The 16,349-nt window shown below is 39.0% G+C and overlaps 1 protein-coding gene across 9 annotated transcripts in view; it reads right to left on the reverse strand.

Moving 5' to 3' along the window:
• RUNX1T1 (RUNX1 partner transcriptional co-repressor 1) overlaps window positions 1-16,349 on the reverse strand; it is a 168,022-nt gene that overhangs the window by 2,325 nt on the left and 149,348 nt on the right. For all 9 annotated transcript variants that reach the window (XM_033126506.1, XM_033126507.1, XM_033126505.1 and 6 more), the window contains one exon: window positions 1-1,571. This exon is cut by the window's left edge and continues 2,325 nt beyond it. In XM_033126506.1, the coding sequence (XP_032982397.1) occupies window positions 1,296-1,571 (276 nt within the window). In that variant the 3' untranslated portion in view covers window positions 1-1,295. The remainder of the gene's footprint in view (window positions 1,572-16,349) is intronic.

Here is a 16,349-nt window from a genome sequence, read left to right on the forward strand (position 1 = left end):
AAAGATAGCCTTTTTTTTTTTCTTGAGGACAACCAAAAAAGTCCCCCCTCCCTTTTTTCCCCCCTGAACTATTAGAGAAATATCACTAATACATACAGATATAAAAGCAGCATAGAAAGATACAGGTTCTCACCAACTAGTAATAAAGAGACTAAATGTGGGCATATGGTTAAACTACAATGCATCTTCACATTTGTCCAACACATTTACAAGAAAAACACCATTTGAAACCTCACAGGACAGAAGTGTTTTAACACCAAGAGAACTACTAGTTTTTAATTAAAAATCCAAACAGGGTGAGGTTGAAAAAATTTGGAAAGGGGCTGGGGCTGGAGCCACCATTTTTTGAAAATTATTTTTCAATATAAAATGAATGAGCTGGAATAGACCCAATGTCTTACTCTGTGGAACCTTACAAAAGTGAAGAAACGTTAAAGGGTTATTTAGGGCAGCTGGCTGATGTCAAAGCTGTCAGAATGCTAATTAACTGCAGGCTGTTTCTTAACGTGTGTGTGTGTGTGTGTGTGTGTGTGTGTGTGTGTGTGTGTGTGTGTGTGTGTGTGTGTGTGTAAAGGAGCCTCTTGTATTATGGCATTTTTTTTTTCCTTGCTGCTGTATTCATGCATCCCAGTGCAAACATCCTTTCATTTTTCATTCTGTTGACCTGGATATCATTCTTTTTAGAAACAGGGGAAAAAACTGAGTATCTGTTTCTCCTTCCAATATGCTACACATTTGTGTGTTTCGTAGCGGGTCTTCGAAGTTCAGTTAGCAATCCATGGATGCCATTCATCTTCTTGTTAAAATGTCTACTGCTGTAGCCAATGCTCATGCCCTTGAGGGTTTTCCTCTTTTTTCCCCCCATTATTATATATCAGGAACATTATGACTTTTAATATTAGCATTTTGCTTTCAACAGCAATTAGCAATCTCTTGGTTTGCTGTTTGGTAAAGCATCGGTTAATGAGGTCATCTAGTTTAAAATCCCAGCTACTGGAAAATAACAGGGAGGAGGTCAAATCTATCATTTCATGTTATATTTTCTGCTCTCTTTTCAGTTCTCTAAGGAAAAGGTATCTTTGTTATCCACAATAAGTCATTACGACCTGTTACTGGCCTTCTATTTTACTACTACCTCAAGATACGGTTAGTACTGTATCTTTTGATGAAGTACTGAAATAGGATAGTTCGTCTATAAACAAACAAACAAAAAAAACAACTTTGAGCATCTGAGGATGAGGAATTGGTTTCATGTTGGTTGTGTTGTCTTTCCTCTGACAGTTTTCAGTTTACATCTAGCGAGGGGTTGTCTCTATGGTGGAAGGGGTCCCCGGAGTAGTTGACCTTGGGGTGGCTGCTGGTGGTGTGTCCATCGGGCTCCCAGCCCCACTGTTGGGCGTGACGGAGGAGCTGACCGCAGGCGTGTCCCCCTGCTGCTGGGCCTGCAGGGTCTGTCCACAGATGTGGTGGTGCTTTTCCCAGTCTTTGTGCTGGCAAAATGAGCCACAGTATCGGGCTGTGTTACAGCCGCTGCAGGTTTCACTAGCTTTACGGCCACAATTCCAGCAACTCTAAAGGAGAAGACAGAAAATACGTTATCCAGGCCAAAGTCTAAAAAAAATGTCCTAGGCAGCTGTCATGCAGGGATGTCATGCCGGGTCTCAGCTCCCACTCCCCACATAAGAACGCAGGATATGGTGCGGTCAAAGAGGAACACCCATGGAGCCAAAGATAGGGGAGTCACTCTATTCTCGCTGGTGGCAGGGTTGGAGACACAGGAAGCAGGAGCCACACTATCCGCAACCTGCTGTCCACTTCTCTCTGCCAACCAACCTCACTTGCTAGCTGCAATCTGCCATGCTAACTGCAATCCGCTCTTGCCAGTTCAGCCACCATCTTCTTGCTAGCCCCCATTTTCTGCTAGCGTAGCCACGGCAGTTATATTAGTGACCAATGGCTCACTGGTTACAACTTATGGCCAACTAGCCATAGCTGATGGCCATCCAATCACAGTTGATGGCCATTTACTACCTGAGCCAGCACCTTTCCACATGAGGCCGAGAGCCTGGAAACTACACTCCTGCCTCTGTCCCCACAGCAGCACTGCCCCTTTATTATCAAGAACTATGTGGTAAGAATGAAAAACCCAGGTGTGTGTGTGTGTGTGTGTGTGTGTGTGTGTACACTAAACACACAGAAGGTGCAGGTTTTGGTGTGATGACTGCCCAAACTTTTCTGCCAACAGCTAGTATGACATTAACAAACTGGCTGAAACTCTTTTCCAGTTTTACTATAAAATCTCTTCCTTTTAGGTCTGGCTCTCTTCATATCTAAATTCTTTTTTCACCTATACTAACATTTGTTATATCTAATTTTTTTTTTACCTTCTAATACCAATATCACCGTGTTCAGATGTAAATATATCACTCTGGGCAGAAGCTTCTTCCTTCTAGATACTAACAGAAATTACTAAGGAATTATAGAACCCTATATTAGATTCAAAGAAATATAATGAAGAAGATAGAGGATTCTATTCACTGCTCAATCACAGACTAGAGAGAGCGAGCAAGACCTGTATTTAGTTCTTCCCATTGCAATCAGTTATTCAGTGTACCTGATAAGCAAACTCAAACTATTCCCTTGACTTCAACTCTCTAAAGGCTAGAGTCCTTGGTTTGTTTGTTCTAGGATATGCTCTAAGTACCCAGAACAGTGACTGATATACAGCAGGTGCTCAATAAATATTTATGAAATGAATGAATCTGACTACACCTAATTTGGCTTTGAAAAACTAGAAATACTAAGCCTGGGTAAATAATGAGAAATTATTTGTACACAATACATTCCAGCTGGTGGAGTTCCTTTGCAGCTCATTTGCACCTCAGCAACTCTGAGTAGTCCGAAAAGGGGAACTAAAAACTTAGACCCTGGCAAGCCCACTGCTAATGTCTGGTGCTTTCCAAGAAGTGAGGAAAGCCCAAATGATGTCACCTCTGAGATTTAAACTTTGAAATAAACACACTGAATCAGAACACAACATAATAGAGACAGAAGATCACCTGTGTGGGGTAGATCCTAGGGAAGGAAAGGAGGGACAGGGAGGAGACTAAAAGTAACAGGGCCCACAGGGTCCTTTTAGGAGGGGTGAAACCTCAGGAAGCCAATTTAAATGTTTGTACAGTAGTTCCTTTGGTAAGATCAACCCCACTGTGAAATGCTATATATCAAGTGATCTTATCTTTGTGTCTTATTCTTCATCTTCCTTGATTTTGATTTTTCTCTGGCTATAATCTGGTAACTCCATTCAGCTGACAGTATGTGTGTGATGGTTGTGTCACAATTAAAATACATATTTAAAGTCCTGATATATTAATATAAAGATATTTAAAATCTCTCCTTTGTGTTCCCTGCTTTTGTTTTACTTTCAGCATGCTGGCTGTTTGGCGTAAGGTGGGCTCATAAGCCTACTGAAAATACCCCACTGGATTGTCAGCCCATTACCCTGATTTGTATGGCTTTACCACTGTGCAAAATATGCAAAGGGATTTTTAGCAGTCATCCTAACTTCTAAGAAACAACAGGGTTCCTAAAGTTTCAAGAGCTGGAAGCTTGTAAATTCAAAAACTCTGGTTTAAAACTTTTAGAAAGAGTTCGGCTCTACATTCTTATATCTTTACCATTCAGAAATTACGGCCCAATGGAATGGAAAAAATAAAAAGGTCAGTGGGAGGTGAACATAGCTGAGGAAATCTATGTTAATGTCATAAATAAAAATTAAATTAAATTAAATTAATAATCAGTACTTGAACAAAATTTTTTCTACTTTAACCAGGAAATAACTCAAAAGGTATATACTTCTGATCAGAGGCTTCACTGCCATAACTAGAAGCCCTTCTTTCTCAAAATTAATTCAATTGCTTTGCATCTACAAATGAGCCCACAAAGATGTGAACAAACATGGGCCTGGCCCATCCTTCAGAGTAGTGAGGTATGACATGATACACAGAATGAATTTTATTTTCTTGAGGTTTAGCCACTTAGAATAATGCCAGCTGGATCCTGGAACATACTCAGCAAGTAAGTGAAATTATATCAGAAAATTCCTATTGGAGAACATAGACTCAGATCCAAAATAATATTTTAAGGAAATTAAATCTCTAATCTGAGTCAAGTGGCTTCTTTAGGAAATACCCTGATGTGAGTCCTATCCTCTTTCTGGCAGAGGTACATTTTGGCAGACACAGCAGTGGTAACTACCTAGTACTCAATGCCGCCTTCAGATTGAAATCCAATCTAGGCAACCTTCTCAATTTAAACTGATTAAACACACACATTCAACCGGGTAATTATAGATGCATGTGTTGGGGAGTAGAAAGAGGAGGCAGAATGGAGACTTCTTATTTTTTAAAGTGTTTTCAAAGATAGGAACAATTTTACAAATAAAAAAGTGGAATTGTGCCAAATATAGAAACAGATGTTTTGGATCATGAAGCTGCTGGGAACTTAGCCTTCTTGCCTAGCATGATCCTTCTTGCCCAGGATTCAAGGGCTCTGGCTAGTTTTACCTCTAGTCCCATTCCCAAGTTGTTCAATCCCATTGATTTAACACCTACCACTGGGACAAAAACAACCTTAAGCTGTAGGAAAGGTACAACAACGAGCAATTCAAATGATCTAGTGGGAAAAAACCTACATATTTTTATTGCTCTTGTCATTGTATTGCAATGAATGTGCAGGGAGCCTTAGCACAAGTATTCAACTAACAAAAAACTCCAAAGTGCACATTTCTTTTAAAATGCTCATTAGAAAACAGACAAAGTAACTTTTATTAATATATTCCTCTTAGACGGCTCTACCGAATTTCCTGTTGGCTAATCCATACCTGCAAGACTGATGATGGACCAGTGGCACTCAGCCCCTGAACAGTCACACTTCTGAGAATAGTGGAATGTGCAAAATCTGTGAGTACTCTAACCTGAATCATTTTAAGTTTCTAAGCTTTCTGCTGTTCATAAAGGTGGAAACTACAAATCATGTATAATACCCCATGGTATATCCATAAGGGCAGGGATAAAGGTGGTCATGGTATAATCTAATTTTACATTTTTCAATTTGTGTTTTTTATATTCAGGCTAGTATTTCCTGATACTTTCTCTATTTATTTGTTTGTCATCTATTTTATTATTTTTTTAAATAACTGAGCTTCCCTTTCAGTCCCTGAAGGAATGATGCTGGTGACTGAATTACCACAATAGTGTATAAGGCTCTAGAATACCATTTCATAGCAACTTTCATTCCCAAACCTCATGGCACTTCAGTCTTCCCTTACTTGTGATAATATATTTATTTTTTGGCATAAAGAATATTTTATTCCCTATTTGAAAAATGAGAATCAGTCTATTGACCAAAGTTAGGCTAGACTCAGATGAAGAGTATGAGGCTGAACACAATGCTTCCCTTTGCTAAGTATATAATACTACAGATGGAAGTGAAATGATGGATTGAAGTTTTTGAATGCCAAAGCTGCATGTCAAAGATTACTGATATTTTGTTTCCTTATCAGCAATTCTCTTCATCCCTAAGAAGAAAACTATTTATTTCAACTTGTTATTTTAGATATGCAAAGAATGGCCTTTCTGCCCTACCAGCAAAATAATATCTATTCTGGTTCTTACTGTTAGAAATTCCTTTTCCAAAAAACAGAACATTTCCTCCTAAGTTTCTCCATGTTTTACATATCCATACGTAAATCCTCCAGAAAAAATTCTCACATGCAAAGGATGCTCAATAAATTAAGTAGAATGTTGATAATTAAAATTCCCAAAATGAGGGGCCGGCCCAGTGGCTCAGGCAGTTGGAGCTCCGTGCTCCTAATGTCGAAGGCTGCCGGTTTGATTCCCACATGGGCCAGGGGGCTCTCAACCACAAGGTTGCCGGTCCTCTCAACCACAAGTTTACCAGTTCGACTCCTGCAAAGGATGGTGGGCTGCGCCCACTGCAACTGACAAAGGCAACTAGACCTGGAGCTGAGCTGCGCCCTCTACAACTATGATTGAAAGAACAACTTGACTTGGAAAAAATCCTGGAAGTACACACTGTTCCCCAATAAAGTCTTATTCCCCTTCCCCAATAAAATCTTGAAAAAAAAAAAAAATCCCAAAATGAAAAGAACTCTACAGAAGGTATTTAAATTCACATTAAAGATCACATGTTACATTTGCATTGCACTTGACAATTTAAAACCACTCTCAAATACATTACATAGCTAAGATTTGATTCACCCAGATCTTTGGACTGCAAACCAAATACTTTCCAAAATGCGACACTCTGTCAATTTCTTAATTCCTGTTTTGGCAGGAATAAGGTTAGAAGGGTGCTCCTGAAAGCGGACAGAGGTTGGACCAGGTAGTTGGAGCACCAAAGAAAAGGTATCATGGTGTGTAATGGAAATGGCTTCCAATTTTGAGTGGCTTCAGTCAGCCTTTCTTGGGTTTCACTTCCGTCTACATCACTTAGTGGCTTTAGAACCACAGGCAAGTCACTTAACCTCTTAGAGCGACAGTTGTAAAGCAGGAACAATAACTGCAGGGTTATTCAGTATTGTACCGTGCTGATATTTAGTAGGTCCTGCATAAATCGCAGGAACTAACACCACCTCCTCCTTTTGGCACTGGCTGAAAGAAAACGAGACTATATACATTCTTTATACAGTACAACCTTTAGAGTTAGAAAAGCTGTGGCCCTGTGTCTCCCCACACCCAAGAAGAATTGACAGCTACACAGAGGGAACATTAGCTTACTTCCCCTTATACTTCATTAGTGACCAATAACCTTTTCTCCACCCTCATTGTCCTCAGACTTTCTGAGGAATCACCACTACTGACCATTTTCCCATCCTTCCTTTTTAAACCGCCCTATTGAAATTCCCTCTGACTTTGGTTTTCAAGATATTAAAATTCTGATTTTTATACTCTAACTTCTTCCTCTTCTGTTTGTTTGGCAAGGGGGGAAGCTGACATAAAGAAAGTATACTTCCTTTCCCACACTTTCCCTTGTCAGATTTCGTGGTTTCAATGATCAGCTGTAAGAAAATAACTCTCAAACCTGTTTCTCCAGTCCTCATTTCCTTCCTGATCTGCAGTCTCTTACTTTGAACTGCCTGTTCTGTAGCTCCATCAGGATGTTCCTCTGTCACCCAAGTCAGTACTCCCTAAATCTGACTCTTGTGTGGTCTACGTCAGTGTGTTGACTGGCCCAAGCCTGTCATATTATTGAAATGCCGTTCTTTAAATCTCTGCAATCACTCAGTGCCATACCCCACCTACCTTGCTTCCGTGGTCTCTCTTCCTTCCTTTCCAATCTCATGGTTACTGTCCAAATTCCTTCCCTGCCCTTCTGGTTAAAACAGCTTCTTAGTTGATTTTTCATCTTTCTTACATATACACACTGCTCATTTGTAAGGTGACTTGTTTATAAAATACTTCTACTCATTTTATTTGCACCTCTCAACCACTTTGCAAAGTGGGTCACATAAACATTATCCCAGTTTTACACATGAGAAAACCAGACCTCCAAGAGTGAACCACTCAAGATTATTCCAAGTCTAGTGCTCGACGCATTATACCATGAACATCTATAGGTTCAAATAGCTGGTCTTTTAATAAATGAAACAAACAAACAAACAAACAAAAATCTTAATGTAACACAGAACCACAGCTCATGACCTGGGAGCTCCAAATTATTCTGGGGATCAACTGGTCTGATCAGATCATGAGGGCTTTAAAAGGAGCTATGCTTCAAGAGCTCTGTGTAGTAACTATGTAGTAACTACATTCTACACAGTCCACTCGGGTGGCATTTTCACAGTTTGGACCATACTGCACATGTTCCACTGGCAGTGGTTCCACTAATTCTAGAAGGAGTAATCAAAATAAACCTCTCAGAGTGACTTGCTCACACTACTAGGGCTTAGCAGGTTCTGGAAAAATAAAATTTAAAGATACAATCAGTGTTTCTACATAAGTGCCACAAAACTGCCCAACTTTGATATATACTGTACAGCTCTGCACTACGTAGGAATAATGAATAAAGGCTGATTTAATTGGGGGGAATATCACTTTGGTGGCTTAAAGCTCAAAACTGTCAGATCAGTACAATTATTTATTATCTGTTCTATGCTCATTTCCAGTCACTTGGTCACCTACGCTAAAACAAGTTATGGATCTCAAAGAAGACATGTTGCAGGTTGTTTTGAAATAGGCCCAATCTGACAGTGTTCACTGGGAAAAAATGTATAAGAACTGGAAATGAATAAGGAAAAATAAAAAACAGTTTTAAACGGCCAGATTTGGCAAATTTCCTTTCTTTTGATTTATGCTAATGCTGGCATTACATTCTTGGTGAAATATGTAATATACTATAAAAAGAGAAACTACAGAAAACATCATATTGCTTAGATGTCTGCCCAAAGTCCAACATCATTCTGTTATAATAATGATTATTAGTCTATACACCCAAGTAAAGTTAGAGAACTAGGTGAGAATAATCTGAAGGAAATCCAATGAGGAAACAGATACACCAGTACACAACCAGGAAAAAAATTCCCACGACTGCTGAGCGGCTACTTAGAGGTGGCCTGAGAGGCAGGCAGCCTGGGCTGAGGTCTAGCTCACACTTAGCTGCTGAGAAACCCTGAGCAAAAGCCTAACCTCCTCAGACTCAGCTTTTTTCAGTTGCAAAATGAAGACAACAGTACTGTCTACTCTACCTGAACTCATAGTAATGAGCGAAAGTATAGAAAGCACTTTCTTTTTTCTTTTTTTTTTAATTTATTGGGGTGACAATTGTTAGTAAAATTACATAGATTTTAGGTGTACAACTCTGTATCACATCATCTATAAATTCCATTGTGTGTTCACCACCCAGAGTCAGTTCTCCTTCCATCACCATATATTTGATCTCCCTTACCCACGTCTCCCACCCCCCTCTTACCCTCTGGTAACCACTAAACTATTGTCTCTGTCCATGAGTTTTTCTTTCTCACTTGTTTGTCTTGTTCTTTTGTTGTTTTTGGTTTATATACCACATATCAGTGAAATCATATGGTTCTCTGCTTTTTCTGTCTTACTTATTTCGCTTAGCATTATACTCTCAAGATCCATCCATGTTGTCACAAATGGTCCTATATCATCTTTTCTTACCGCCGAATAATATTCCATTGTGTATACATACCACAACTTCTTTATCCATTCATCTATCAAAGGACATTTTGGTTGTTTCCATGTCTTGGCCACCGTAAACAAAGCTACAATGAACATTGGAGCACACATGTCTTTATGTGTAGATGTTTTCAGATTTTTTGGGTAGATACCCAGGAGAGGGATTGCTGGGTCATATGGTAATTCTATTCGTAATTTTTTGAGGAACCTCCACACTGCCTTCCATAACGGCTGCACCAGTCTGCATTCCCACCAACAGTATATGAGGGTTCCTTTTTGTCTTGTTGGTGATAGCCATTTTGACTGGGATGAGGTGATATCTCATTGTGGTTTTTATTTGCATTTCTCTGATGATTAGTGAAGTTGAGCATTTTTTCATATGTCTATTTGCCATTTGTATGTCCTCTTTGGAGAAATGCCTCTTCAGGTCCTCTGACCATTTTTCAATTGGGTTGTTTTTTTCTGTTGTTGTTGAATTGCATGAGTTCCTTGTATATTTTGGATATGAGTCCCTTATCGGAGGCACTGTTTGCAAAAATCTTCTCCCATTCAGTTGGTTGCCTCTTTATAGATGGTTTCTTTTGCTGCGCAGAAGCTTATAAGTTTCATATAGTCCCATTTGTTTATTTTAGCTTTTACTTCCCTTGCCTTTGGAATCAAATTCATAAAATGCTCTTTGAACCCAAGGTCCATAAGTTTAGTACTGATGTTTTCTTCTATGCAGTTTATTGTGTCAGGTCTTATGCTTAAGTCTTTGATCCATTTTGAATTAATTTTGGTACATGGTGACAGATAGCAGTTCAGTTTCATTCTTTTACACGTGGCTATCCAATTCTCCCAGGACCATTTATTGAAGAGGCTGTCTTTCCTCCATTGTATGTTTTTTGCTTCTTTGTCAAAAATTATCTGTCCATATTTACGTGGTTTTATTTCTGGGTTCTCAATTCTATTCCATTGGTATGTGTATCTGTTTTTCTGCCAATACCATGTTTTGATTATTGTAGCCCTGTCGTACGAGCTAAAGTCAGGGAGTGTGATACCTCCAGTATTGTTCCTTTTTCTTAAGATTGCTTTGGCTATTTGGGGTCTTTTGTGGTTCCAAACAAATCTGATGATTTTTTGTTCCATTTCTTTAAAAATTGCCATTGGGATTTTGATGGGGATTGCATTAAATCTGTATATTGCTTTGGGTAATATGGCTATTTTAATTATGTTGATTCTTCCAATCCATGAGCATGGAATGTCTTTCCATTTCTTTGTGACTTCTTCAATTTCTTTTAAAAATATCCTATAGTTTTCAGCATACAGGTCTTTCACATCCCTGGTTAAGTTTATTCCTAGGTATTTTATTCTTTTTGCTGCAATTGCAAAAGGAATTGTTTTTTGTATTTCTTTTTCTGAGATTTCATTGTTAGTATATAGGAATGCAATGGACTTTTGTACGTTGATTTTGTAGCCGGCACTTTACTGTATTCGTTGATTGTTTCTAATAGTTTTTTGGTGAAGTCTTTAGGGTTTTCTATACATAGCATCATGTCATCTGCAAAGAGTGACAATTTAACTTCTTCATTCCCAATTTGGATGCCTTTTATTTCTTTGCCTTGCCTGATTGCTCTGGCAAGGACTTCCAACACTATGTTGAAAAGCAGAGGTGATAGGGGACAACCCTGTCGTGGTCCTGAACGTAGAGCAAAGGGCTTCAGTTTTTCACCATTAATTATGAGATTAGTTGAGGGTTTGTCAAATATGGCCTTTATTATGTTAAGGTATTTTTCCTTCTATATCTATTTTATTAAGTGTTTTAATCATAAATGGATGTTGTATCTTGTCAAATGCTTTTTCTGCATCAATTGATATAATCATATGATTTTTGTCCTTTATTTTGTTTATGTGATGGTTTTGCGGATATTGAACCATCCTTGTGCCCCGGGGATGAGCCCACTTGGTCGTGATGAATAATATTTTTCATGCATTGTTGTATTCGATTTGCTAGAATTTTGTTTAGGATTTTTGCATCTGTATTCATCAGAGATATTGGTCTGTAGTTTTCTTTTTGTGTGTTGTCCTTACCAGGTTTTGGTATCAGGGTAATGTTGGCCTCATAAAATGAGTTAGGGAGTACTGTCTTCTTCAATTTTTTGAAAAAGTTTGAGCAGGATTGGTATTAGATCCTCTTTGAAGGTTTGTTAGAATTCACTAGTGAAGCCATCTGAGCCAGGAGTTTTGCTTTTGGGAAGGTTTTGGATGACTGATTCAATTTTGTTACTGGTAATCGGTCTGTTTAGATTTTCCAGTTCATCATGGTTCAGCCTAGGAAGGCTATATGCTTCTAAGAACTTGTCCATTTCTTGTAGGTTATTGAATTTGGTGGCATATAGTTCTTCATAGTATTCTTGGATGATCCTTTGTATTTCTGTGGTGTCCGTGATAACTTCCCATTTTACATTTCTGATTTTGTTAATTAGTGTCTTCTCTCTTTTTATCTTAGTGAGTCTAGCCAAGGGTTTGTCAATTTTGTTAATCTTTTCAAAGAACCAGCTCTTTGTCACATTAAGTTTTTCTATTGTCTTCTTGTTCTCTATTTCATTTAGTTCTGCTTTGATTTTTGTTATTTCCTTTCTTCTGTTGACCTTGGGTTTCATTTTGTCTTATTTTTCTAGTTCTTTAAGGTGTAATGCGAAGTTATTTATTTGGGATTTTTCTTTTTTCTTGAGATAGGCCTGTAATGATATAAATTTCCCTCTTAAAACTGCTTTTGCTGCATCCCCAAAATTTTGGTAGGATATATTTTCATTGTCATTTGTTTCTATGTATCTTTTGATCTCTCCTCTAATTTCTTCTGTGACCTGGTCGTTCTTTAAAAGTATGTTGTTCAATCTCCATGTATTTGTGTTTTTTCCTGCTTTCTTTTTGCAGTTGACATCCAATTTCAAAGCCTTGTGATCAGAGAATATGCTTGGTATGATTGCAATCTTCTTAAATTTGCTGAGGCTGATTGTATGTCCCAATATATGGTCTATCCTTTTGAATGTTCCATGTACACTAGAAAAAAAAGTGTAGTCTGATGTTTTAGGATGAAGTGCTCTATATATGTCAATTATGTCCATTTCATATAATGTGTCATTTAGCGTTGTTATTTCGTTATTTATTTTCTGTTTGGATGAAATATCCATAGCTGTCAATGATGTATTTAAGTCCCGCAGTATAATTGTGTTTTGGTCAATTTCTCTCTTTAGTTCTGTTAGTAGTTGCTTGGTATATTTCGGTGCTCCCTGATTGGGGCATAAATATTGATGACTGTTGTGTCTTCTTGTTGTATAGACCCCTTTACCATTATGAAATGTCCATCTTTGTCTCTTGTTATCTTTTTCATCCTGAAGTCTGTTTCATCGTATATCATTATGGCTACACCTGATTTTTCTCTGGGTACCATTTGCTTGGAGTGTCAATTTCCACCCTTTCACTTTGAGTCTATGCTTGTCCTTGTAGCTGAGATGTGTCTCTTAGAGACAGCATATGGTTGGGTTTAGTTTTTTGATCAAATCTGCTACTCTGTGACTTTTTATTGGTGTGTTCAGTGCATTTACATTTAGGGTGATTATTGATATGTGAGGATTTCCTGTCATTCTATCTTTAGTTTTCTGGTATGGCTGTGCCTCCATTGTTTCTTTGCATTTTTGTTGCTGTCTATTATTTCTGTGGTGGTTTTCTTTGATGTTTCCCTCTGTTTTTTCTTTGATTAGAGTATATATTTCAGTTCTGGATTTTTTTTGAGTGGTTACCCTTAAGTTTACGTAAAAGAAAGTTTGATATTTAGAGTATTCCATTTTCTTCAACACGCTTACTTCCTCCATTCCCATATTCCGGTTCAGGCCTTTATTCTCCCCCTTTTTATGTTTTGGTTGCCACAAATTGTCCCTGTTGATGGTGGTCGAATAGACTCCTTTAGTATTTCTTGTAGTGCAGGTCGTGTATTAGAAAATTCCCTCAGCTTCTGTATGTCTGGAGAGGTCTTTATTCTTCCTTCATATCTAAAGGATATGTTTGCTGGATATATTATTCTTGGTTCATAATTTCTCTCTTTCAATAGTTTGAATATTTGGTTCCACACCCTCCTGGCTTGTAGAGTTTCTGCTGAAAAATCTGATGATAATCTAATGGGCTTTCCTTTGTAGGTGACCGTCTTCTTTTCCCTGGCTGCCTTGAGGATTCTTTCTTTGTCGTTGATTTTAGACAGCTTCAATACAATGTGCCTTGGAGCCAGTCTGTTGGGATTGAGGTAATGAGGTGTTCTATTTGCTTCTTGGATTCGAGGATCCAGTTGTGTCCACAAGTTTGGGAAGCTCTCATCGACAATTTGTTTGAATATATTCTCTGTTCTCTTCTCTCTTTCTTCTCCTTATGGTGTGCCCATTATTCTTATATTGCTCTTCCTGATGGAGTCAGAAAGTTTTTGTAGAGTTCTTTCATTTCTTTTAAGTCTCAAGTCGCTTTCTTCTTCCATCCGTGTAATTTCCAGGTTTCTATCTTCGATGTCACTGATTCTTTCCTCCATTTGGTCAACTCTACTACCTAAGCTGGCTATTTCATTCTTAATTTCATCTACTGAGTTCTTAATGTCCAGAAATTCTATTGGTTCTTTTTTAAAATTTCAATCTCTTTTGTAAAATGCTCATGTTGTTCTTTGATTCTGTTTCTGAGTTCATTAAACTGCCTTTCTGTGTTTTCTTGCATCTCGTTGAGTTTTTTCAGAACTGCAATCTTGAATTCTCTGTCATTTAAGTCACACATTTCCATATCTTTAAGTTCCTTTTCTGGAGACTTTTCACTTTCTTTCTGAGCTGTCTTGTTGCCTTGGTTATTCATGGCAATAACTGATTTATTATTTCTCTTTCTAGACATCTACAGGAGTGACTGCTGCAACAGGTTGATAAGAAGAGGTCTTTCTTTTGTTTTCCAGTACTTGTTGGTAGAATGTTTTATTTTCTCTCTGACTACAGCCTTTTTTTCTCTGTCACATGGTACTGCTATGTTTTCTCTGCACTATTCCAGCTTCTCACACAATGGGGGGATTCCCTGGGAGACAGGCTTCTGCTCTGTTAATAGTTTGCCTGAATGGCAGGGCACAGTGTCCGTGTGGGTATGCCGAGAGCTTTTGAAGTTCCAAAGCTCTTCCTGCACCAGATTCAGAGCCCGTATGTCTCAGCAGTTCTGTTTAGTCCTGCAGGGATCCACCCAGATAGGTGGAGAGAGGGGCAGAGTGGGCTGTGAGAGGTAGGCCAGCGCAATGGCAGTGACCACACCACAGCCAGTCCTACTTCCACAGCTCCCTCTCCTTTGCCAGAACTAGTTGGGCTGCAAATCTGTGTCTGCGGTCCACAGTTCTCAGAACAGCAAATATTCTTTTCTTTTGAGCTGACACTGCTACTGTTCCACTTCTAGCACCGGGCAGGTGGGGCTGTGGCGAGCTCTGGGAGGGTAGGGAGGGGTCGGCTAGTCTCAGTGCCTAAGGCTTCCATTCTGTGCTTGGCAGTGAGGGCTTAAACCACCGTTTTCAGCCTTCTTCCCTCAGTCTTTTCTCTGAGGTCTCTGCCATGAGCGATGGGTTCAGCCGTGTTATAAACTGTCCCCTCAGCCCTGTGGGCCATAAACGGAGCCCTAGCAGTCTGAGTTCTTCCCTCTCCTGTAGCTACAGTAGTTCCGGGACGCAGGGAGCTTGGAGCACTGAGCTAGGTCTGCTCTGTCTCTGCATTTCTCCCTTCCCACCTCCCTTCTCGCAAGATTTGCCCACCTTTAGGTGAATTCATCAGGGAGACACTTCGTCTTGCCTGTCTGCTGTGCAGGGAGTCCTTTGTGGAGTTATAGTTGTTCGATTAGTTTTACATTCCAGAGGAGATTTACAGAGGGTCACCTCATGCCGCCATTTTGATGAGGTCCCAGAAAGCACTTTCTAAACATTCATTGTAGGTCTTCTTGTTTCACCTCAGGCAAAACAAACTTCATGCTTCTACTAATAACTGTGCTTAGCAGGGTTCCCATGTGCCTGGGACAGCTAGGTTTAATAGTACTGCTTTGTCTCAGAAAGAGCACCCCATTTTACCCTGGTATTTGGATGATAAACTACATGGCCCCCCTACAAATAATACTCATCTGTATTCATTTCTAACTCCACTTTCTTCCTGCTGTTTTCTCCAATTCAATTATTTTCAAGTCTTTTTTTCTCTTTCTGGAACTATTCCATTCTTTACAGCCTACCTTTCAGAACCACTGTTTTTTTTTTTGTTGTTGTTTGTTTGTTTTTAAGCAGAATAGGCATTATTTTCACATATTATACATATGTGAAAACAGAGGCAGAATGAGAAAAATTAAATTCAGAAATTACAGAAAGAAGTCAAGGACATCTGTCCTTAACACAAACAGCTCAGAAGAAACACATGTACAGGGTGGCCGGATGGCTCACTTGGTTAGCGCAGTGCTTATAACACCAAGGTAGCCGGTTCGAGTACTACGTAGGCCAGTGAGTTGCACCCTCCGCAACTAGATTGACAACGACGACTTGACTTGGAGCTGAGTTGCACACCCCCTCTCTCCCCAACTAGACAGAAAAATGACTTGACATCCTGGAAAAACACACTGTTCCCCAATAAAAACAAAAATAAAAACTTAAAATAAGAAAGAAACACTTGTACAGCCACTCGAGGCCTAGAACTCTGGTCTTCTGACTCCAAAGTTCAGGTTATTTCTTTAAGTCCCCATGAGGGGGAGAGAGAGAATAATAATTTATGTATTTATATTATCTACATATAGATTCAGATTATAAAAATCATATATGGTATAGGTAAGAGATGAGTACATGTCTACAACAGAAGATAGCTTCAAATAAGGGAGAGAATGGAGAAAAAGAATGTTTTAGAAACTTTCCTATATCTTGTGTTTAAGAACTGTGAGCAGACAATGATGCCTTGTGTTTCTCAAAGCATGTTAAATTAAAATGTCGTTGTAAAAAAAAAAAAAATCCTAGACAACCCTGTGAGGTAAGCAAATAACATTTCAGTCCTTAGGAAGAAATGGAGGCTGACAGGAGTGAAATGAATCACCCAAGGGACCCCCAATGTGGTGACTAAGCTGGAG

This window comes from Rhinolophus ferrumequinum, chromosome 14 (genome assembly GCF_004115265.2).
Source record: "Rhinolophus ferrumequinum isolate MPI-CBG mRhiFer1 chromosome 14, mRhiFer1_v1.p, whole genome shotgun sequence".
NCBI lineage: Eukaryota > Metazoa > Chordata > Mammalia > Chiroptera > Rhinolophidae > Rhinolophus > Rhinolophus ferrumequinum.